At 40.9% G+C, this 24,615-nt stretch overlaps 1 protein-coding gene across 4 annotated transcripts in view; it reads left to right on the forward strand.

The window, feature by feature from the left end:
* pcsk5b (proprotein convertase subtilisin/kexin type 5b) overlaps positions 1–24,615 on the forward strand; it is a 503,063-nt gene that overhangs the window by 120,767 nt on the left and 357,681 nt on the right. For all 4 annotated transcript variants that reach the window (XM_068029979.1, XM_068029980.1, XM_068029981.1 and 1 more), the window contains exon 6: positions 9,991–10,079. In XM_068029979.1, the coding sequence (XP_067886080.1) occupies positions 9,991–10,079 (89 nt within the window). The remainder of the gene's footprint in view (positions 1–9,990; positions 10,080–24,615) is intronic.

The raw sequence follows: 24,615 nt of genomic DNA on the forward strand, positions 1-24,615 counted from the left end.
AGTTTAAAAATATAAATGTATGTTTATGCTTTTACTTCATTACTAGTTAAGAATTATTCTATAATCTGATAATTTTGTTATTCAGTAAAGAAATCTGGTTAGTGTTCTGATCTGGGGAAAATAGAGTATATGATTGACTGTATTAGTAAGTGGGAAAATTTAAAATATATGTTGTGACCTGTGGAGAAGTGGGCCTAGAATAAACAGTGCACTCCTCCCACTTCAGTCGTAACAACACAAAGGGTGGTTGAAGTTTGAACTTGCTTTTACAAATGGCAATTGATGCTGCGCCAATTATTAGTTTTAAATCTGAGATTGATAGATTTTTTTTAGTCAAAGGTATGAAAGAATTTGTGGGAAAGGTGTATGGCGTTAGGTCACAGATCAACCATGATCTCATTGAATGATGGGCGGAGCAGGTTTAAGGGGCTAAATAGCCTACTCCTGTTCCTATGTGCGCCTGAGAATCTAGGCGCAATGCGATAAACTCTCCCGAATGAGCAGAACTGGTGGAAACTTGCCTTTCTGACCTGAGGCCGTGGGTAGTTATGTGGGCGGGAACTAGTTTGGGTGAGGATTTTGTTGAATGTGCTTAAAAGATTGCAGATACTTGGGTCTAGTATAGTTATGGGCGCAACTCGTGTTTACAATTCTGTGATTTTTTTTTTGCTATTTGATTTGATTCTGTTTAGATTAAGGTATTTTCTGGGAATTTTTGGATACACCAGGCCATTATGTTCCACAGATCGACTCCCATGCTTAGTTGTTTCCATACTCAAGTCTACTCTTACAAGTCTGTTAAAAATAAAAGGAGTTTTGATAGTGAGGCTGTTAAATTGCATTTACTTTTTTTATCAGTAATGCTCCAGTGAAGCAATTTATATTGCTGGCACCAGAACCTTAACCAGTTTCCAGGAATTGAATTTTGTTCTGGTTACTGCTTTGAAAAATGGAAGCAGTCAAACTTCTGAGTAAAGGCTAGGAGGATGATTGGAACCATTTTAGTTTATGTTGCTCTGGCTTTGCTCAGTGAAATTTCCTGGCGTCTCATCTGGCAAAAGTAGAATCTATTCAAATTATGTATTTTATGTAATTTATTAATATAGCACACCTACAGTGATATTGCTCATTGGTTGTTGGATGCAATGCTGCCTTACAAAAGCAGTATTATATCATGTAGCGCAAAATCCATTCAACTGCTGAGGTGCAGCTGTTTCTAATTGGGTGTCTCTTTTAAGGCCATAAAACCTAATTGTTAATAGGTGCAAACTGTTTGACTTGTTTTTTTTCTTATCTTGTAAATTGTTTTCTTTGTCCTATCTGTTAAGATGTAATGCGTTTTATGAATATGAAACAGAAATCAGTCAGATGCAACTGCAAAATGTACATTGCACAACAAATGTAATAACTAAGCTGCAAGGCCTGAAATGTGTTGAAGGTTTCCGATGTTCTGCAAGGTATTTTCTATTGCTGGGATTTTTGTTTGTACGTGGCAAATGATAGATTTCTGAAGCGTGATGAGTGGTGTTTTGTCTGTCACAAACCTGTCTATATGCAGAGAAGTATATTGGCAACCAAATGTAGGATTGCAGTGCAAGAGTCGATATTTTGAAATGACCATTTTATACTGAGGACAAAGCATGCTAAATATTACAAGGCCAATACAACAGTAATTTAAAAATATATACAAAACAAGCTGATTAAAATGGGGAACTAGGTGTAGACTTGATTCCAATTACAAACATTGTAGACTTCAGAAGTTTTCAAATGAGGGTACGTAGATTTTGTCCTTCATTACCGATGCATCGTACCAAACCATTGGTAGTGAATGTGTCCAAGCCACACCGGTAGTCCCCAGCTCCTGAGCGTGAAATGTATTGCTTGATGATTGTGAAGTGTAAAGCATTTTGATCGTGGAAAAGGAACAAATAGAGATGGCAAAAGAGAAACTGGAAACACAGTCCTTCCCCGTTAGACTTGGGATACATGTTTTTATTGGTTCTGACAAAAATCTGAGGTATGTTGTTTCTTACGGGGGGGGGGGGGGGGGTGCGGTCACGTATGGTACATGAATCTTCCAGGAGTGGGGTGGCAGTGCGGGTGGTGTCGGGGAGGGGGAGGAAATGTAACAAAAGAAATTTGGGAACCTTTGAACTGTGCAAATCCAAAAAGCTCATCTTTACCACCTTGTCAGGGCAATTAGGGACAGGCAATAAATGCTGGCCCGGACAGTAATGCCCACGTCCTAAGCAAGATTTTTGTAAAAAAAAAAGACTCTGCTATCTTGTCATCTAGGGTCATATAGCCCAGCTGACTTCCACTATGAATATTAAAGTGCACTGTACCATCTGCAGAAATGTATCACATCGGTTACTGCCTTCCAAAGCGAACAGAAATGCTTGAAATTTGAGGGAAGACTGGTTATGTACTTTCCAGTTTCTAAATGTTAGCTTGTGTAGATGTACATGTGGCACACCGGTTAAGTTTATTTGAAAGATTGTTGGAGACAAAATTCCCAACGACATTGGCTGTCCACATTGGATTATATTTGAAGAATAATTCTTTAAGTGACTGCATTTTACTCCAGAAAAGATGCAGTTGGTTAGGCTCAACTCTTACTACTGGAATGACAGTAAACTGGCATTCTGCAAGTATGTGGTTTGATCATAATTACCTTATTTGTTTACATATTTAGATTACTTTTATTCAAGAATAGTAACAACTTGCATTTATACAATATCTTTAACATAGTAAAATGTCTCCAGGCACTTCACAGGAGCGTTACCAAGCAAAATATGACATCAAGCCACATAAGGAGATATTGGGGCAGATGACCAAAAGCTTACTCAAAGAGGGAACTTTTGAGGAACATCTTAAAGGAGGAAAGAGAGGCAGAGATATTTAGGGAGGGAATTCCAGAGCTGAGGGCCTTGGTAGTTAAAGGCGTGGGATGCTCAGGGACCAGCATTGGAGGAGCAAAATATCTTGAAAGGTTCTCGGGCTGGAGGAGATAGGTAGAGTCGAGGCCATGGAGGAATTTGAAAAGGAGAATGAAAATTTTAAAATTGAGACATTGCTTAACTGGGAGCCAACAATGGCCAGTGATCACAGGGGTGATGGATGAACAGGACTTGGTGCAACTTAGGACACAAGCAGCAGAGTTTAGGATGACCTCAAGTTATTGAGGGTGGAAAGTGGCAGTTGTGCGGGGTGGGATGGGGCCAATCAGGAGTACATTGGAATAGTCGAGTCTAGAGGTAACAAAGGTATGGATGAGAGTATCGTCATATGAGCTGAGGCAGGGATGGAGTTGGGCAATGTTAGAAAGGTAGAAATAGGTGGACTTAACGATGGTGCAGATATGTGGTCTGAAGCTCACCTCGGTCAGAATAAGATTGTTTGTTTCATCCTCAGGTAGTTGCCAGAGAGAGGAATGCAGTTGGTGGCTAGGGAACAGCGTTTGTAGTAAGTACTGAAGACAATGGCTTTGGTCTTCCCAATATTTAGTTAGAAGAAATTTCTGCTCATACTGTACTGGATGTCAGATAAGCAGTCTAACAATTTGGAAGCAGCGAAGGTGTCAAGAGAAAATACCTGCTTTAAGATGTTCCTAGAAACATTTTTCCTTCTCTGATGTGGTGTTCTGGTAAAGAGATACTGAAGAATTATAGCTGAATTTATACTTTTAAATCTGAGGTATCAATGCACTTGGTGCAATGGACTGATCTCCAACATGCTGTGCCATTCCAATTTACCACTATAAACAACTTCAGCATTAATGCAAAATAGACGATTGAGATTTAAGAATTCATAATGCTGATTTTTTTTTTTCATATACGGTTAGCATTTAAATGAACACCAATGCCCTTCCAAATTTAGTTTGCTGAAGCAGATGTTCACTTAAGAAAAGTCCACACAACTGAAGGATTTCATTAAACTCTTGACATACACTTGGCTCTTGAGAGTTGCAGGCTGTTGTATGTTTCTGGTTGTCGGAATTTTTTAAGCCTTTTAGAATATCCCTAAGGAAACCATGTTTTTTTTCAAGTCCATCTATATATCAAGTTGATGCACAAAGGGATGCTATCCAGCATCTGTGGTTCACAAGCTTCACATTCATCATAGCAGAGGTATAGAAAAATGAACTTCTCATTTAATGGGACAAAAATGAGTTAGGACTATTTCCAATGTGGAACATTACATCAGCATTTTCTCCTGATAAATTCACGCTTTGAAAATTCTCCCTGGTAAATTCTGGATCCTTTTAACATTTTTACAGCTGTGAATTTATTTCCTTTTTATGTATGGAAATGTGTTTTTCAAGTCAGAAATCACAACTTCTGGTCTCTTTTGAATTCTCAGAAGGATCTCTGTAACTGGAAATTAATTTTAAAGTTTTTTATGAAACAAAAGAACAAGAATGGGATGCTATTAAATGATGGTTGAATTTGGATTGAGTTTTGTTTTGTTTGGCTGTACAGAAGAAATACTTATCGATAATTTAGTCCAGAATTGCATGTTTTTTTCCCCCCTTCAATCTTCAGATTGTTTAAATTAGACCAATCCCACATTTTATTTTGGGAAACCACATTTAAACATTGGTCACATAGTGAGGTTAGCGGAATCATATCCTACATTACTGCCAACTTTGTATTTGCCTAATAAATAGCAACAGAATTAACTTACAAAATTGAGTTATTAAATGCAGCTGGTATTGGTCTTTGCATGTGTAATATGGCCAACATGTCACAGCTTTACATCTCACTGGAACTGAAAATACTTGAAATGGAATTTTATATGATGGCTGAACCAATAAATGGTGCTTCTCATGTCACTCTGCTTTCGATATTTCAGGGAATTGTACTAACTTCACTCCTTGCTCAAGATTTACCACATTATGCTAACCCTTCCAGAGAGAGATCAGAATTGTGGGTCTATTGAAGGGGTGCACTCCAGTAGGTGCATTTCTTTTTCCTTTTGGAGGGAAGAAAGTCACAAGATTTGTGCATTATTTTTGTTAGGACATTACAAGCAACATAATATGTTTTGATGAGATCATCAAACACTGGAAATAAATAAGTTTGCCAAATATTTTTTCAAAGAATATCCCCCTTTAAAGTGCCTCATTTAATTGCCATTAAAATGTAAGCATTTGTTTTTAATAAAACAATCTTTTTGTGTGTTAACTATTTAATGTGTTTAGACATGCAGTGAAAACAATGCAGTAAAGAAACCCAGCAAATAACCAGTGGTTGCTTGAGTTATTTACTACTTTATTTCTTTGTTATAAATTGACTTTGTACCTTGCCATGTAACTTCCACTTGTTTTATTCTCTCTATATCTAAGCAACAGGTCTGTCATCCAGCAATGGGGAATATAACTGGGGCAATACCCCTTCCTGGAGATTTTTGAGCTGTGAAGTCAAATGATCTTTCTCCATTACAGGCTGCATCAAATTCCTGCCCACAGATCTTGGGTCCCCATCACGTTTCAGCTGCCATCAGCAGTATTGTAGCTCCTGTCCTCCTAACAAGAAAAGATGTAGCGACTCTCCTCTCTGAAATTGGAATATTCCAACTTGTGAATCATTTTTGCTTTCATAGTAGAAGCGCACGGTATTTTGTTTGGCACTTGGATTGAGTTATTTTTTGAACTGCAGCAAAAAATGTAACCTATATTTGCGCCAATTTTGCCTTATTTGTGTTAACGGCGCTGATATTCGACTAAAATTGATGTAGATGGAACAGTTCTTTGGTAATGATACTTCAGTTAAACTCCTCACCAAGGAACCTAGTTGTAGCTACCTGGAGTGTACATTTTAATCAGAATTGGTGAGTCACTAACCATTTTATCATGAAAGTTAATTTCAATTTAAGCAATACTTTGTGAGGAATTGCCGGACTCCATTTATAAGATTGTCACGTATTCAGCAGTCCTTGTGCTCTTACTAAGCATTAATTTGCATGAACATTTGTGTGAGCCCACCTGTGCTTTATTTGTCTTCACGCAAATGAAATTGACATTTAAGATTTGATATTTGGTATTTCTCATTCTGTCGGAGTAGCTTTCCCTTCACTTACTTCCATACTGCCATTGTACCCCTTGTGCCCCCCACCCCCCACCACCCCACAAATTGTTTTTAACTTTGATTTTGTACGAACATTCAGGGTTGTTTTAGTAAATTTGATATTTAAAAAATTGCTCAAAAGAACCAAGGGCAGTTCTGTGGACTTTTTTTTGCAATAAAGGAATGGTCTCATGATTTGAGGGTAAAACATCTGAGAAGCACTGTCCCATCAACTTCTCTCCTGGGGAATGTTTTTGATACAGACAGGGCCTAAAATGCCATTCCGATTGCAGACAATATTGCTTTTCATACTGCCCCTAAAACTCTTCTTTTGGGATTACCATGATTTTTGTGATTTCCTACCATGTCTGAGCCACAATTCTGTATCTTATTTTTCACTACAATTTCCATGCGATTTTAAAATATTAAGCTTTTTTTGAAAAAAGAAAACTAACTTCAAGCAATATTAATTTTTTGATGTCTCTGCGTTCCAGACGTGATGCAACCATGACACTAGATTGGCCCCATGTCTGCACTATGACAGAATCGTTGTGGAATAGTTGAGTGTCATGTGCAAGTTATGAAATGCAACGAGGACTACTCGTAAAAAAAAAAATAAACTTGTGACTCATTTTTTCATTCCATCCTAGTTGCATTTATATAGTACTTTTAATTTAGGAAGAGCACAATTAGACAAAAATTAACACCAAGACAAAGAGGGGGACATTAGAATGGGTGACTAAAAGCTTGATCAAAGAAGTAGGTTTTAAGGAGTGTCATAAAGGAGGACAGACGGAGTGGTTTAAGGAAAAAATTCTAGAGCTTTAGGCCTAAGTAGCTGAAGGCATGACTACTGATGGTGCACAAAAGGCCAGCTTTGGAGGAACACAGAGTTGTCGGAGGGTTGTAGGGCTGTAGGTGGTTATAGAGATAATGAGGGGGCAAGACCATGGAGGGATTTGAGCACAAGTGAATTTTAGAATCACACCCATGATCAACTGGGAGACAATGTAGGTTAACGAGCACAAGTGATGGGTGAGTGGAACTTGGTGTGGATTAGGATAAGGATAACAGAGTTTTGGATGAGCACAAATCTTTGGAGGATGAACGATAGGAAACCAATCAGGAGAGTATTGTTACTTCCAGACTCAATGATTCCAGTCAGTTGTTTTCAATTACACATTTGGAATTCCAGCATTATAGCAGAATTGGTTATACTATTGAGTGAGCCTATCCATAAACTAAAATTGCAGTTTGTAAGATATGGGTTATGGCATTAAACCCATCGCTGACCCTTATTTTGGTATTGCTGGGCCCCAGAATTGAATTTTTGAGACTGCGAAAAGATCAATTTGTTGTCTTAAGTTCAGATGCTGGGTGCTCAAATTGTCATTTTAGACTGCTTTCTGTGGTACAGTTGAGTTTCATACATTTTATTTTAAAAGCTAGGCTTTGCTTCCCTGATAACGTACCAATTTAACCAAAGAGCAGCTGAACCATAGGGGTTCGGTAGAACTCCTTCTTGATCCCCATTGGGTCAGAGAGCTGGCACGGACTCGATGGACTGAGTGGCCCCCTTCTGTGCTGTTATGACTCTAAGCTGATATGGATGTTCCAATTAACATCAGTGCCCCTGGGTTGGGGAGGGGAACATCAAAACAGAGTTCATGCTACTCTGCCCTGTAACCCTCTTCTAGAATTGGGGGAGTGGGACTGATTGAAGAGCTCCATGGAGAGCCGGCATGGACTCGATGGGTCAAATGGCCACCTTCTGTGCCGTAAATGACTGAGAATCTGGCTGGAATTTTACGCCACCACAACGAGCCGGATGGTTGGAGTGGGGGGCGTTGGGTGGTCGTGTAAAATGGAGCAGGAGGCTTTCCTGACCCACTCCCGCCTCCGCCCCCTTTTACGTAGGGCGGGGTGGGCAAAAACGGCCCGCCCACCCCAGGCCAATCAAGGCCCTTAAGTGGGGGTGGAGGCCACAGGGTGCCTGATGGAGGGCCACCCTGCTACCCCAACCACCCCCAGCACCCAACACTCCCCCATTTCCCCCCCAACCGACCACCCTTGCATTGCCGGGGCCCGACCGATTACCCCCGGCGAGGCAACGAAACGACTTGTCGTCTTGGCTCCATGTCTTCGGCTAGGCTGCAGTCCCAGCAGTGATCACCGCTCCCGGTGGTGCTGCTGGGACTAAGAGCTGCCTACCCGCTGATTGGCCAGCAGCTCAATGAGGCGGGACTTTCTCCCTCAAGCGGGTGGAAGTCCCGCCTCGGAACAATTAAAGCCCGGGGACCTGTAAAATTGGGGTCGGATCCCCAGGCAAGGCGGAAGTGGGTCCGCCACCGACTTTTCAATCCGTGACCAGCTCCCATCTGCCCAACGTGAAATCCCAGCCCTTACGACAAAGTGCACATGTACAAAATTGTGCAGAGCACTATGTGGTTTAGTTGTAATGCCCTTACTTCTGAGCCCAATCGTTGCTCTCCTGCTGGCCCCTGAACAGGATTTCAATTCACTCTTGCCTCCCATTTGATAGGACAAAAATGTTGATAGGTAAACGATATTTTAAATTTGGAGATTATGCAATAGGCTGAAAATGCCCTGAGACTTGCAATGGCTGTCATCCCATGTCAGCGCTTTGAATAAAAGATAGTGCTCACTAATTGCAATGCTTTTGGATCAACAGTAATTTGTAAAATTGGAAGACCTTTTTTATGATTTAACCATTAGTACTTTTCTTCCCCCTTTGGAATCGTCTGTAGGTTTGGAATTATAGAATGGCTTCTATCTGTGTTGTAATCATTCAGCCCGTCGAGTCTGTGCCAGCTCTCTGCAAGAGCAATTTAGGTCATTCCACTTTCCTGCCCTTTCCCTGTAGCCCTGCAATTTTATTGCCTTCATGTGCTTATCCAATTCCCTTCTGAAATCCACGATTGAATCTGCCTCCACCACACACTCAGGCAGAGCATTCCAGATCATAATCACTTGCTGTGTAAAAGTGATTTTCCCCATGTTGCTTTTGAATCTTTTGCCAATCGCCTTAAATCGGTCTTCTCTGGTTCTCGACCATTCCACCAATGGGAACAGTTTCCTTCTATCTGCTTTGTCTAGACCCCTCATGATTTTGAATACCTCAGATTTCTTCTCTGAGCAAAACAACCTCAGCTTCTCCAATCTACCCACACGACTGAAGTCCCTCATCCCTGGAACCATTCTCATACATCTTTTCTGCACTCTCTCCAAAAGCCTTTCACTTCCTTCCTAAAGTGTGGTGCCCAGAAATGCTCCAGTTGTCTTTCTCTGTCAACTGATAAGACCATAAAGTACAAATGGATTTGAGCAGTCTCCACAATACTCCAGTTGAGGCCGAACCAATCTTTTATAAAAAAATTCATCACAACATCCTAGCTTTCGTACTCTATGCCCCGATTTATAAAGCCAAGAATCCTGTATGTCTTTTCAACCACTTCCTCAACTTGCCCTGCCATCTTCAATAATTTGTACACGCATATCCTCAAGTCTCTCTGTTCCTGTACCCCTTTAGAATTTCACTGTTTATTTTATATTGCCTCTCCTCGTTCTTCCTACCAAAATGTATCACTTCACATTTGTCTGCATTAAATTTCGTTTGCCACCTGTCTGGCCATTCCACCAGCCTGTCTATGTGCTCTTGAAGTCTATCATTATCCTCCTCACAGTTCACAATATTTCCAAGTTGTGTGTCATTTGCAAATTTTGAAATTGTGCCCTGTACACCCAAGTCTAAGTCATTGATTGTTGTCAAGAAAAGCAGTGACCCTAGTACTGACCTCTGGGGAACCCCACTTTATACCTTGCAAAATGGTCTGTACTGCTGGAATTTTACTGTTTTGGCCTCAGTGTGTAATGTGTTTTTTTCCTTCTGTGTGCTCCACAGGCATGGAACCCGGTGTGCAGGAGAGGTGGCAGCTGTTGCAAACAATTCGCACTGCACAATAGGAGTCGCTTACAATGCCAAGATTGGAGGTTTGTGAAATGTTCTCATTCTAAAATAAAACCAATGACATTTGCAAAGAATGGCCTGCACTACTTCGCTGGCTGACATTTTAATTCTCCTTTGTGCACTTTGCTGATGAAGTGTTTTTTTAAAAATGGGGATTTTTTTTTTTAAAAAGCGCACACATTTTGATGCATGAATGAGTAGGATATTGGGCCAGGACATTCTTTGTTCACCTCTTGGAGAAGGATCAAAAATTCAATCAAGACTGATGGAATGAAAGGTGTCTTTCTCTGTCAACACAGTGGCGCAGTGGTTAGCACCGCAGCCTCACAGCTCCAGTGACCAGTGTTCAATTCTGGGTACTGCCTGTGTGGAGTTTGCAAGTTCTCCCTGTGTCTGCGTGGGTTTCCTCCGGGTGCTCCGGTTTCCTCCCACATGCCAAAGACTTGCAGGTTGATAGGTAAATTGGCCATTATAAATTGCCCCGAGTATAGGTAGGTGGTAGGGAATATAGGGACAGGTGGGGATTGTGGTAGGAATATGGGATTAGTGTAGGATTAGTATAAATGGGTGGTTGACGGTCGGCACAGACTCGGTGGGCCGAAGGGCCTGTTTCAGTGCTGTATCTCTAAACTAAACAAAACGAAACCATAAAGTACAAATGGATTTGAGCAGTCTCCATTTTCTCCGCTGTGGATTTGAATCTACAAGTGAATTTCTTGTGCATGTCCAGTATAGTCTTCTGCAACAATATGTCCTGGAACCAACAAGGGGGCAGGCCATATTAGGTTTAGTAATGAGCTGTGTTTAGTTATCAGCCTAACAGTGCATTAACATTTATCTAATAATGATCATAATATGGTTGAGATAAACCTCGTGTTTGAAAGAAATGCTAAACAGCTACATGGATTCTAGATCTACGTAAAGCTGAATTGGGATGAGACCGACTGTCCACAATTAACTGCTGTTGCGACTGAGGTGGGAGGAATGCACTGTTTGTTCTAGTTCCACTTCTTCACAGGTCACAACATGTATTTAAATTTTCCCACTTACTGATACGGTCAATGAAATATTCTATTTTTCCCAGAATAAAACACACTAACCAGGTTTCTTTAATGAACAACAAAATTATAAGTTCATTATAAAACAAGTCTTAACCAGTAATAAAGTAAGGCATAAACACACATTGAAATTTTAAAGTTCCCTTTTTACCTTAGCCACAGACACACAGACACAGACACAAAAAAACCGGACACGTAAAAGGATGTTTGTTTAGAGTTCTGTTATAGACAAGAAACAACACTTGGGCTGAATACTTGCTCATTCTTGAAGAAAACAGCAGATACGATATGTTGTGCTCCAAAACTGCATACAGTCTAGCCTTTGAGTACGCGTAGATGGGTCACTGGGATCTTTTAGAACAGTTCTTTTCAGGTGGCGTTGAGAATTAATTTAGCAGGCTTTTCTTCAAAGACAGGAGACGAGATGAGTTGACACAGTGGACTTCTCGAGGTTTTTTTTTTTTAGAGAGGTGCTGGAAAGCTGAGCTGGGTTGTGGTCTTCTCTCCTTCCTTGGGGATTCTCTTCTCTCCTTGGAAATTCTCTTCCTTTTTCTGCAGGCTTTTTAAAGAGATGGGACTGGCCGGGCTGAGCTGGGAGTTCTGTCCTTCAGTGTTGTTTTTAAACTCCAACCCCTTTTAAACAGTTTATTCCTAACTCCAAACAATTCAAAAGTCAACCGGAAACAAAATCCACCTTCTGACCTATCACTTCTCTGCATACATCTTCCCCAATTACCTGGGTTTCTGTTCTATTTTTAAGTTGTTATGTGACAACCAGTAAATGTTACCAAACAGGTTCTTTCAGTGTCCTCTTGATGACCCTCTTAGAAAAAAAAACTGGTCCAACATTTCTTCAGTTTGACTGTGAATTCCTCAAAAAATATTTTTAACAAAAACTGAAGCACTTTCATAATACCTCCACACTTGGAGGAATGAAATGCCATTTTAAATGCGTTTCATGACAAAGTGTGGGAAAAATAGAAGATGAAAAATTTTAAAAGACATTTTCACACATACTTATTCATTCTTTTCCTATAGTTAATACAATTTTACTGTGTACCCACTTTGCACTTGGATATCTCAAAACAAACTGCAGATACTTTATCAAGAATCTAACTAACAATATTTTTGCCCGTACTGTGGATAATCTTTAAGTGATAAGGTTGTAATCGAAAACTCCATCGGAATAGTCTGGCATTCTGGTTTTTAAGTTTTTCTACCATTTATCACCTATTCGGCCAACAGCAACCTTCCAAACAGAGCCCTCCAGTTGTTCCAAGTGGTCCTTTCAAGTGTCACTGTAGACCAGCACATCAAGTTAAACCAGACAGTTAGGAACACTGATTACCACTTGGTTCACTAGCCTTCCAAAAGTGGCCTGGGCTTCCCCTAGTCTGAATAGTATCACTTGGGACTGGAAAAGACTGACAAAAGCTGATATTTCTTCAGCTCAGGGTGTCAGAGGAACTTGCCAGTATCCTTTTAACAAATCTATCTTTGTAAGAAACATGGCACTGCCCACCCTGTCAATACAGTCTTCCAAGCAAGGAATTGGTTGGGGGTCTGCCTTTGTTATTGCATTAACTTTTCTGTAGTCTATGCAAAGTCTAATTGAACCATCAGGTTTAGGTACAAATACTACTGGGGAACTCCAGCTGCTTTGACTGGGTTCAATTAGGTGGTTTTCCAGCATATTTCAGATTTCTGCTTTTACTTGGGCCTGTTTCTCTGGACTTAAGTGGTAAAGATGATGTTTTATAGGAACGGATTCCTCTACTCCACATCATGTGTGGCTAAGGTTGAACATCCTGGCTTATCCCTACAGACTCTCATAAATGCTCTGAGTAGCCTTGTTTGGTCTTCTCATTGTTCTGCATCTTAATATGAAAGCATAGTGTCCAATTCCCTCGCAATTTGGCATTAGCTAACTGGATGGTATGAGGTTCAATTTGAGAATTGTCTAGGCCTCCTTCTGCCTCATCCTCACTATCCTTTTCATCCTTCACTGTCCCTAGTACCTGACATACCTGTGCTTGCTTATCCTCCTCCCGGCGATGATATTGTTTCATCATCATGATATGACACAGCGATTTTTTTTTTTTTTTTCTGGCAATCTGGGATGTCAGTCAAATAATTTACTTCACCAGTTCTCTTGACCATTTTATATGTACCATGCTTTCAAAGGTTCGCCCTATAAAGGCAGTAATACTAAGATCTCATCCCCTGGTTGAAATGTTCAGGTCTTGGCATGCTTGTCTGCCCATTTCTTCATCGTTGTTTAGGAAGATTTAAGGTGTTCTTGAGCCACTTTGTAAGCTCCCGTGAGCTGTTCCCGGAACATAGTTACATAATCTAGCACAGAAGATTTGTCCCTCTGTTCTTAAAAAAAAAACCTTTAATTAGTTTTAGAGGACCTCTTATCTCATGTCCATAAACTAATTCAAAAGAACTAAAACTGGTAGATTCATTAGGTGAATTCCTCGTAGCAAATAAAAGAAATTCTCGCCATTTATCCCAATCATGGGGATATTCATGATACTATGCCCTGATCATAGTTTTGAGGGTCTGACGGTACCTTTCTAAAGCCCCCTGTGTCTGTGAATGATATGCTGAATACTTTAACTGTGCTGTAGTCAAATTACCCATAACTTGCTGAAAAGTTTTAGAATTAAAATTTGGAACCATGATCCGACTGAGTTTCAATCAGTAGTCCATATATCGTGAAGTACTGGGTTAACTTTTCTCTACCACTACCTTAGCAGAAATTGTTCTCCAGGGAATGGCCTCTGGGAACCAAGTAGCCATATCCATGATAGTGAGTATATATTAGTGTCCTGCTATTGTTTTCAGTAAAGGTCCTGTACATTCTACCAACACCCTACTAAATGGTTCCCCAAAAACTGGTATGGGGATTAGAGGTGCCAGTTTTATGGCAGGTTGCAGTTTTCCCACAATCTGGCATGTGTGGTACGTTTTACAAAACTGCATCACGTGCTTGGAAAGATCTGGCCAATAAAAATGTCGACTTTTATACTTGACTTGGGCTTCCAAATCCCCACATGTTACGCTATAGGAATTTCATCCTAAATAGTTCCAGCGATACTTTGGCAGTACCGCTATCTGGTGAACTACCGTCCATTCTTCATCCGCAGGTCTGTGAGGGGGTCTCCACTTCCTCATCAGAATCCCATTTTTAATATAATAGCCTTCTGGAACTCAATTTGCCGCAGCTTCTGTTCGAGTTGATTGATCCAGAGTGGTAAAAAAGTGGCATAGCTTGCCGAGCCATGATCAGAGAAGACTTATTAAACATTTCCTTTGGATTATCCAAATCCCCAAAGAAAGTTTCAGATATTTAACTATCTGACGGTGGTGCCAATTTTATCTGCGAAAATGGAACTTATTTAGCCATTGTTTGGGTTACTACACGTGAAGGAAAAATGCCTGGAACCTTTTCCTGCAACCGTTCTGTTTCTTTAACTTCATTTGTTTTTTCCGTGACCACTGGAGAAGCTACTACTTTTGCTCCAGCCAAATCATTCCCCAGGAATAGGTCAACTCTGTCTACTGGCAAACTATGGAAAGCTCCTACAGTTATCGTTCCAGACATTAGGTCACACTCTAGGTGCACCCGAAAGAAAGGTACGGGTATATGCTCCCCACCAATACCATTCACTAAAACCTTGGCATTCAATGTGCTCTCTGGTGGAAAAGTTATGCCTTTCCCCAGCAAAAGTGGCTCCTGTATCCCTAAGTATAACTATAGGTTTGCCTGCCTGACTTGAGGGATAAGCAGTTAGTTTTTCTTTTGACAAGAATTCCCTATAACTCTCAGGTATCTTATTCACAACCCCTGCACTCACAGTGGTTTTTGTATTTCGCCTTATAGCTGCAGTCAGAGCTACAGCCTGATCTGCTGTACTCTTGGTCAGGGCCCCTTTCTCTGCATTGGATTTGTGTACCCCAATAAGTCCCAGGGATTCACCCCACAACTTCCAACATTATGCAAGAAGATGTCTCACCTTGTGACAATGGTAACACTTGAGCTTGCGGACCTCACTTCCACCCTCAGCCTCTTCCTTTCTGGCCTGAGGAGGAGATCCTGGGGCATTCCCAGCTGTCCCTCCTTGTCCCTGGCTACTTGCCTTCCTTTCACCCTCCCACCTTCAATCCTTCTTGGGTTTGTTAAGGTGACGGACAAAGGCTTATGCACAAGTTCATAATCATCAATTCCTGCTGCCTGTCTGGCTGTTGAAACCTTTTGGTTCTCCACATGGGTTCATACTAACAGAGGGAGTGAATTTTTAAATTCTTCTAGGAGAATTAGTTCCCTCAGTTTCTCATATGTGGCTTCGATCTTTAGTGCTGATATCCAATAATCAAAATTAATTTGCTTTACCCTCTCAAATTCTATATAAGTGCCCAGACAATCTCCAAAGGTTCCAAAAGTTCTGCCTGTACGCTTCAGGGACTAACTCATACGCAGCGAGAATAGCCTTTTTGCCATCTCATAATCTGCAGAAGCCTCCTCAGAAAGCATGGCATAAACTTCATGCTTTGCATAAGCAGCGTCCATCGTTCCTTTGGCCATTTCATTTATTTGGCTATCTTTTCAAAAGAAAAGAAAAATGCTTCTACGTCCTTTTCCTCAAATTTAGGGAGGGCTTGTACAAATTTAAACAGCTCTCCACTGGGTCCTGGGCTGGAGCCAGATCTTTCCTCACCGGAACTTTCACTGGAGTCAAGACCACTCTTTTGTCTTAGTACCATCTTTTTTTAATTTGAATTCCCTTTCTTCTCTTTCTCTTTCTTTTTCCTCAAGTTCAAGTCTTTTCATTGTTAATTCTTTTTCCTGCACCTGCTGCTCCATTTGTAAATGAACTTTAGCCCATTCAACTGTACTTCTTCCAATTGTAAATGCTATGCTATTACATCTGCTTTCTTAGCTCCTGGATTTAACTCTAACCCTAATTTTGCTGCTAATGCGATTAGCTTAACTTTGGTTAAGTTCTTCAAATCACTTAGGGATACATCCTTCTTCCCCAGAAAGGCTTGTCAGTTAACTGTCAGTTACCATAAACCAGTGCCTTCTCCATCGCAATGCCTCTAACAATCCGAGTTCACTTGCCAACCAATCAGCACTCTCCTCATGCAGTATCAAGTCCCCAGAAAAGTCAGAGCAACTGTTAAAGACATTCCAGTGATGTAGACTTTGCTCTATTACACAAGAAACCTGGTTCTTTTTATTTTTCATTTTTCGATTATTATTGCCTCACTTACATCGGCGTTGGGTTTATCCTACAAAGAGCCCCCAGTTATATGTTATGGCCGAGGTGAGAGGAGTGCACTGTTTGTTCTAGTTTCACTTCTCCACAGGTCAGAACATGTGTTTAAAATTTCCCACTTAATGATACGGTCAATCATATACTCTTTTTTCCCCAGAATAAAACACTAACCAGGTTATTTCAATGAACAACAAAATTATCAGTTTATTATAAAATAAGTCTTAACCAATAATGAAGTAAAGCATAAATGCACAGATAGAAATTTTAAAGTTCCTTTTTACCTTAGCCCCTCCCTCATGTATATACGCACACACCAGTTAACCAGAAAACATGTATGTTACAGACAACAAAACACTTGGGCTGAACACTTCTTTATTCTTGAAGAAAACAGATGAGATATGTTGTGTTCCCAAACTGGCATACAGTCTAGCCTTTGAGTACACGTAGATGGGTCACTGGAATCTTTTAGAGCAGTTCTTTTCAGGTGGCATTGAGAATTAATTTAGCAGGCTTTTCTTCAAAGACAGGCGATGAGATGAGTTGACACAGTGGACTTCTCAGGGTCTTTTAGAGAGATGCTGGAAAGCTGAGCTGGGTGCGGTCTTCTCTCCTTCCTTGGGAATTCTCTTCTCTCCTTAGAAGTTCTCTTTAAAAAGCCTGCAGAGAAAGGAAGAGTTGGAACAGGCTGGGCTGAGCTGGGGGTTTTGTCCCAGAACCACATGCTTGTGAGAATAGAGATAGGAAGGATCAATGCATGGCTTGAGTCATGGTGCGGCCGAAAGGGTGTCAGATTTTTGGGGCATTGGGACCAGTTCTGGGCAGGAGGCAGCAATTCAAAAAGGATGGGCTGCACCTCAACAGGACTGGGAGCAATGTCCTCTTGAGGTGGTTAACGAATGTGGTTGGGGAGGGTTTAAATCAAATTGGCTGGGGGATGAGCACCAGCATATAGAAGTCGAATAGAGGAATAAGGAAAAAAGAGTGAGTGTTGGATAGTACTAGACAAGGAAGTAGTATTCTATTAGATAGGGCAGACTACGAGGAATACAAGACAGGGTTTACAATACATGTATGTAAATGCACAAAGTCTGGTGAATAAGGTTGGTGAGCTACAAGCACACATAGCCATGTGGGAATATGTTGTAGTGGCAATAATGGAAATGTGGCTTAAAAAGGGTGAGGACTGAGTGCTTAACATTCAAGGATGCAAAGTGTTCAGAAAAGATAGGGAAGATAAAATGGGAGGTGGACAGCAGTACTGATTAGCAAAGACATTGTATTATTGGAAAGAGAGGATGCCCTTGAGGGGAAAAGACAGATCCATTTGGTTAGAGCTGAGAAGCAAAAAGGGTATGATCACGTAACTATGGGTATTCTATAAGCCTTCAAATAATCGTATTAGTACAGAGCAGGTCTGGAGGGATTAATTAAAATTAATAGTTTAAACCAGGTACTAACTAGATTCTAAAAGAGGGAATAAAGACTTTTTTTTTTTTAGACCATGGATGGGCAGCTGAGACCTGTTGCTTGCATTTCCTGCATCATGTATGAACTTTAGGACGCTTGATGTGTCTTGGGTGCCCACGTGTATAGGAAGTGTTTTCAGCTGCTTGAGCTTCAGCTGGAGTCACTGTGGAGCATCAAGGAGGCTGAGAGTTTCTTGGACCGTACGTTGCACTAGGTGGCCACCCCACAGGCAGAGAGAGTTGAGGATAGGGTGGGTGGCCATCCCTAAGAGTAGGAAGAGGCAGAAGTGCAGGAGTCTTTGGGCTGTATGCCACACTTAAACTGGTACTCAGCATTGGAGACTGAGGGAAGTGACAACAGCTTGAAGGAGTGCAATAAGTAATTCACTTATTGTTATACTTACCCTGATTGAAATTTTTAAATTTCCCGGCTCCTAGTTCAAACCAGTGGCCTAGTTTAGAGAGAGAAAAAAGTGAAATACTCACCCGATCCATCACTTAGCTGCTTTTCAGTGATGTCTCGCTTTGATTTTTTTTTCTCTTGAACCCGGTCTGTCCACTCCCAAACTAGCACTATTAATCCCTGCCAGTCTTGGGCTTCCTCTGCCGCTGCTCTGTTTATCCCCACCAGTCTCGCTCAGCTCTCACTCCTAGTCTTGTGCCTCCTTTGCTGCCATTTTATTTGTCCCCGTTGGTCTCGCTCCTGGTCTCGGGCCTCCTCTACCACCGTTCTATTTATCCCTGCCAATCTCGCTCAGCTGTCGCTCCTGGTCTCAGTGTGAGGCAAGATTAAGTTTGGGCAGGGTATTCAATCATGGGTGCAAGATATTGCAGCATTGAGCCTGACCCTGTTACATAGGAACATATGATCATTCATCCCTCGAGCCTGTCTGCCGATATTCAATTAGATAGATAACTATACCACCTTTAGCTTAGTAAAATGCCCCGAGGCACTTCACAGCAGCATAATCAGACCATACATACACAAAGTCTGAAAAGGAGACAGAAGGTGCTGAAAAGCTTATTCAAAAAGGTAGCTTTTAAGGAACATCTTAAATGACAGAGAGGTAGACGCGTTTAGGAAGGAAGTGGCAGAGCATTCATAACTGGTCTTTACCTCAACTCCATTTTACCCATCTCTTGATCCATATCCCTTAGTACTCTTGCCTGATTTTTTTTTTTAATTGATTAATCTTGGTCTTGAAAGTTTCAGTTGATTCAGCATACAAAGCCCTTTGGTAAGGAAGAGGGTTCGACATTTCCAGTACTGTTTATATGAAAAACTGCTTCCCGATTTCACTCCTGATTGGATTGGCCTCTAATTTTAATATTGCACCCTGTTGTTTCTCATTTCCCCCACAAAAGGAAATAGATTTTCTGTATCTACGCTAGGGAAGCCTTTCATTATTTTAATCACTTCAATTAGATCACTGATCAACGTTCTACACTCAAGGGAGTAAAACCCAAGTTTAAGCAGTTAACCCCCTGGATCATTTTGGTAAATTTATGCTGTACCTGCTCCAAGGCCAGTAAATCCTTCCTGAAATGCAGTGCCCTGACTAAATGCAATACTCCAGATGTCTGACCAAGGCTCTGTATAACTGAAGCATCACTTGCTCCCTTTTGGATAAAGCACAGAGCTCGAGGTTTGCTTTTTCAGATAATGGCAGCTCGTTACCTGGTAACCATCTGGCACCAAAATGTTCATGTTCTTCCAGTCTGCTGGGTGCTGTCAGTTATGCAGAAACATAGTTTCCATAATGACGCAGACCATACAATAAAATGCTTGGATGTGAAAAGCATGAGAGCTCAGACTTTGTTGTCTAAACAACTGATCTGCATTTCCAAATTGTGGCTTGGAGAATTTTTTTAAAACTGAAATATAGATCCACTTGATATATTCATTGTCTTGCACCAGCATGCCAGGTTGGCAGGTTTAGAAATGTTACCCACAGAAGTGATACTGCCAGGACTTTCTTGGCGCTTTGTCATGAAACAAGTCTTCAGTGTTACTCAGCTACAGGTGCACACTCTGCTCCAGCTACAAATGTGCAGACGAGATAATGAACTGGTGTTGGAAGCCTTAAGAAGAATCTTTCTGAATTCTATGCTGCTGTACTCCCTTATTTTACTGCTGAGTTCAAACAAGTGTGTTTGACGGTGTTTAAATACTAAATGCATTATGCTGTGCATTTGTAATTCAAGGCTAGTATCTGCTCCCACTGCCTTTTAGTTTAAACCAAGTTTGACACTACTCGTGCAACAGCCTGAATAAAAACCATATAGTGGCATAACTATGTCACATATTATGGGGTACACAAACTAAAATATGAATTGGCTTGTAATAAAGCTACATTGCAGCCAGATAGATGCAAAATCAGATTGGAATTGTTTATAGCTTTGGTCAGTTTGGAAAGGTTATTCTGCACCTAAGACCTCAAGTCTGTTCAATTCATAATTTTCCTATTCTTAAATGTGCAATATAAACAGGCCATTTTTCTGACTTTGTATCATCAACATGGAAACGACAATTAATTATCTTAACTAGTGAAGCACAAAATGCTTAAGTGCCTGATTTAGGTCACAGAATCCTGAATATTGCTGTGTGGCTCAGCAGTAAACTTACTGCCAGTGAAACTACATTAGGACAGATTGGGAGAAATAGTTCACCACCTCTCCGGTTTAAAAATTCACTTTGGTGCAAGAGAAAAAAAGCTATTTGAGTTAGCAGAGATATTTTTAATTTAATGGTGCAATTGCAGCTGTCTGTTAGGCAGCTATACTGACTGTTATATGTTGGTTCTGTACATTGCCATTATATTCAGTCTAACCAGAAGAGATTCTTAATCTGTAGTAGTTAAACATTAATCTTTAATTACAGTATAAAGATGCACTCCACACTAGCTTGTGTGACTCAAAAGTCGCACTGTATCTGTTATCGAGTCTCTCTCACATGATCTCTTGCATCATCTTACATACCTAGCAGAACTTGTTAAGTGAACAAATCCACATTTTTCCACAAAGTGCATGAAGTAATCATTTGCAAATTGTGGTCCATTATCGGATACTATCTGATCAGGTATACCATGTGTTGTGAAAACATCTTGTAAAATTACACTTCTGTTGTTGTTGTGTACATCCATTTAACCTTGATCCATCTTGAGAAGTAAGTGACTACTACTAGATAGCATCTTCCATCAAAGAAGAATAGATCCGTCGTCAACCATTCCCATAGTCTTGTTGGAAATTGGGTCGAAATTAAAGGTTCTCTCTGATCCTGTCTGCGAACTGCACATACGTCATAATTCGAAATCAGTTCTTCGATATCCTTTAAGATTCTTGGCCACCACACGAACGCCTGATGTATTTTCCCCAAGATGTCTACCCAGAGTGACTCTGGAAACACCAGTCTCTCATCATATACCAGCAAATCATCTACTATGGCAAAGTGTCTTCTGTGTTCAAAGAAGATCTTCATCCTCTTACCCTTAGAACTCTGTTGTGACAAACCTTGCTAGCAATTTTGGCAGACATAGATACATCTTCTTGCCTCTGCGCCTAACAATTTTGTTGGAGTCTATTTGAACTTGCCGGCCATTGTGATGCAGTGACCTGTGAATGTGACTCAATTTCGTTAATAAAGTTAATATTCTGTTGAGTAGGATGGTCGACTGTTACTCAAGACAATACATCTGCTGTCGTTGGTTGCTTGCCCTGTACATATACTGTTTCATAGGTGAACCTCATGAGCCTCAACCAGAATCTCTGGATCCACGGTGGCATCTTAGCGAGCTCCTTTCGTTGAATAAGGAAACCAGGGGTTTGTGGTCTGTCTGATCAACTTTAAGCCAATAATGTAGTTTGAAAATTTCTCACAAGCCCAGATGACTTTGAGAGCTTCCTTCTCTATCACGGCGTATCTCATCTCAGTGTCAGTTAGTGTTCCTGATGAGTAATGAGCATGTCTTCGACTTCCATCGGGCTGTTCTTGGAAAAGGACTGCCCCTATCCCTATGGATGAGGTGTCTGCTGTGATTGTAGTTGGAAGTGATAATGGGCTAAGATATCTGGTAAAATCAGTATCACCTTGATGTGTTGAAATGCTTGTTCCTGATGTGCATCACAGCACCATGCCTGAGCTTTCCTCAGCAGTTGTCACAAAGGTTCATTAACTTGGGCTAAATTATGTAGGAATTTTGCCAACCGACCATGCCGAGAAACTGTTGAAGATCATGAATCAAGGTAGGAAGTGGAAATTTGCTAATGGGTCACGTCTTTTGGGGGTCTGCCATTATGCCACTACTACTGACAATGTGTCCCAAAAAACGAATGGACGTTTCTGAAAACTTGCACTTCTCATTGAGTGTTATGCCTTCATCCTGTAGCCAATTCAAAATCACTCTAACCCTTTGGTTATGTTCTTTAATGGACTGCCCGTAAATTAGGATGTCGTCCATCTGACAGATTACACCTTCAAGGTCCTGTAGAATATTTGACATAGTTCACTGGAATATTTCTGGTGCTGACATGATGCCAAATGGAAGACTGTAAAAATAAAATCTTCCAAACGGAGTAATGAAGGTTGTCAATAACGTTGACTTCTTATCCATTGCAACTTGCCAAAAGCCACTGTTCGTGTCCAGCTTCATGAAGACAGTACTTCTGGATAACTTTGCCAAACTTTCGTCCACTGAGGACGTTCGATGGACTTCTCATGCCACAGCCTTATTAAGTTGAGTTAAGTCTACACAAATGCAAAGATCGCCGTTTGATTTAGGAACAGGAACCATTCCTGAACTCAGTAGGCTCAGTAACAGGAGAAATGACACTCATCCTGGTCATGTCTTCTAGTTGATGTTGGACTTGCTTCATTAGTGGGTGTGGAATCTTCCTAGGTGTGAAAAGCCAAAATGGTTTAGCATCTTTTCTCAAAGTAATACTCACTATAGTCTTCAGTCTCCCTAGAACTGTGAATAATTTTGGGAATTTCTCTTGAAAGTGACTCCTGGATTCTTGTTGTTCAGCTACTTTTTCTTTCTCTATGAGATGAAGGTCAATACAAGCTCTTCTGAAGAATGAAAACTTCTGATTTCTTAGGATATACAGTGTTTCTAATATCTGCTTTTCCTTGCGCTGAAGGGTTGCCTGTAACTTCCCCTTTACTTCCAGTTCAACCCCTCCTGGGACATGTAACTAAGTTTCTGTTGGTTGCAGAAAGTGTGTGGATAGTCATGGCTCTTTGTCTGATGAGACCGTTACACTTGGTCTGGTGTCGAGTTTGAAAATAGTGATATGTCCGTTGACCGATATGTCTGTAGACCAAAATGCCTGATTCGGTTCACTGATCTTGCCAAGAAAATGTTTCGATTGCTCTGCTGCAGGAGGTTGTTTAACTTCTTAAATGCTTTTCCTTTAGAATTTGAGGTAGTTGAGAGTTTTATTTGAAATGACCTACTTTTGTACAATAAAAGCATTCTGTATTGGCAGGACATTATTTGTGCCTGTGGGTACTTTTGGCGCCACATCACTGGCAGGGTTTAATGATGTCTTGCACTTCCCTCCCCCGGTGTACCTTTTATCCTGGTGGCTCTTTCTCAGCTGTCTCTGATGAAGGAACTGAACTGTCGCAAGAGGTTTCCTGAACCAAAGTCTTTCTTCACCTCACAGATTGCTCTGTTGTTCTTTCGGACCTCGGCTTTCCTCACTAGCTGAATAGCTTTATCCAGGGTGAGGTCTTCTTTAGACTGCAAAGATCTGATATGAATTCATCAGCAAGCCCCTCAACAATACGATATCTTATCAATTCTGCTTTAAGGTCTCCATACTCATATCCTTCAGCTAGTCTGTAAAGGTCATTGACTGTTTCGCCCAGTTTCTGGACTCTTGTTGAATCTTGCTCTTTATAAAAACTTATTACTCCGCACGTTGAAATAAGAATCAAAAGCTTTTAAAACTTCATTGAATTTGGTAGATACCTCATTGAGACCTTGTTTGGCATTCATATCTGCTATAGCCCCAATAGAATACAACAGCGTATTGACTTGCTCTGCTTGTCTAACTTAGATGCAATTCTGTATCTGTGAAATATTTTTCTCCATAATACCCAGTTTTTAGTCTTATTGGGTCCCTCTTGACTTTTGAAATTCACCAGCATTCCCAATTTTTGATCCATGTTTCTTTATTTTATAGATTTATTTTTAGAGAGTTCCCCTTTAAGAAAGTCTTTTTCAGGCTTGCCTGCTTTAGTGAAGTGTGCTCTCCAGTGTCCCCTACTGTTTTTAATAGGCTGTTTTCAGGTTTTCCACTTTGCTTGAGCACTTCACTTTGTTTATTTATTCAGCTTGCCGTAACGGAGTTGACACAGCTGTTTGAGAGTTCCCTGCTGCTTTCAAAGACTGCTCTAGGGTTTTCCCCTTTGAGAACTCCAGTTTATTTGTTTCCCTCCTTCAGGCTTGGCTGCATTAATGGAGCGTCCCTGCCGTGTTCGGGGGTTTCCCTCACTTTTCAGCAGTTCGCACACTTATTGGGGGTTTCCTGCTCTTCACCCTTGCAATCAGCCCGAATGAAGGATTAGGCTTTTCCCCTTTTTCTCTAGCCCAATGCCTTCAGAAAATTACTTTAAGCTCTTCAAAGGCTTTTAATGTGATTCCTTGACTGTTGGCACTGTAACTCACCCGATAGATGGAATTGATTCACAAGCAACTGCACTTCCGTTCTGTGGAGCTTCTCTCAGCCTCTTCTCGAGATCTG

Source organism: Heterodontus francisci, chromosome 4 (assembly GCF_036365525.1).
Source record: "Heterodontus francisci isolate sHetFra1 chromosome 4, sHetFra1.hap1, whole genome shotgun sequence".
In the NCBI taxonomy this organism is placed as follows: domain Eukaryota; kingdom Metazoa; phylum Chordata; class Chondrichthyes; order Heterodontiformes; family Heterodontidae; genus Heterodontus; species Heterodontus francisci.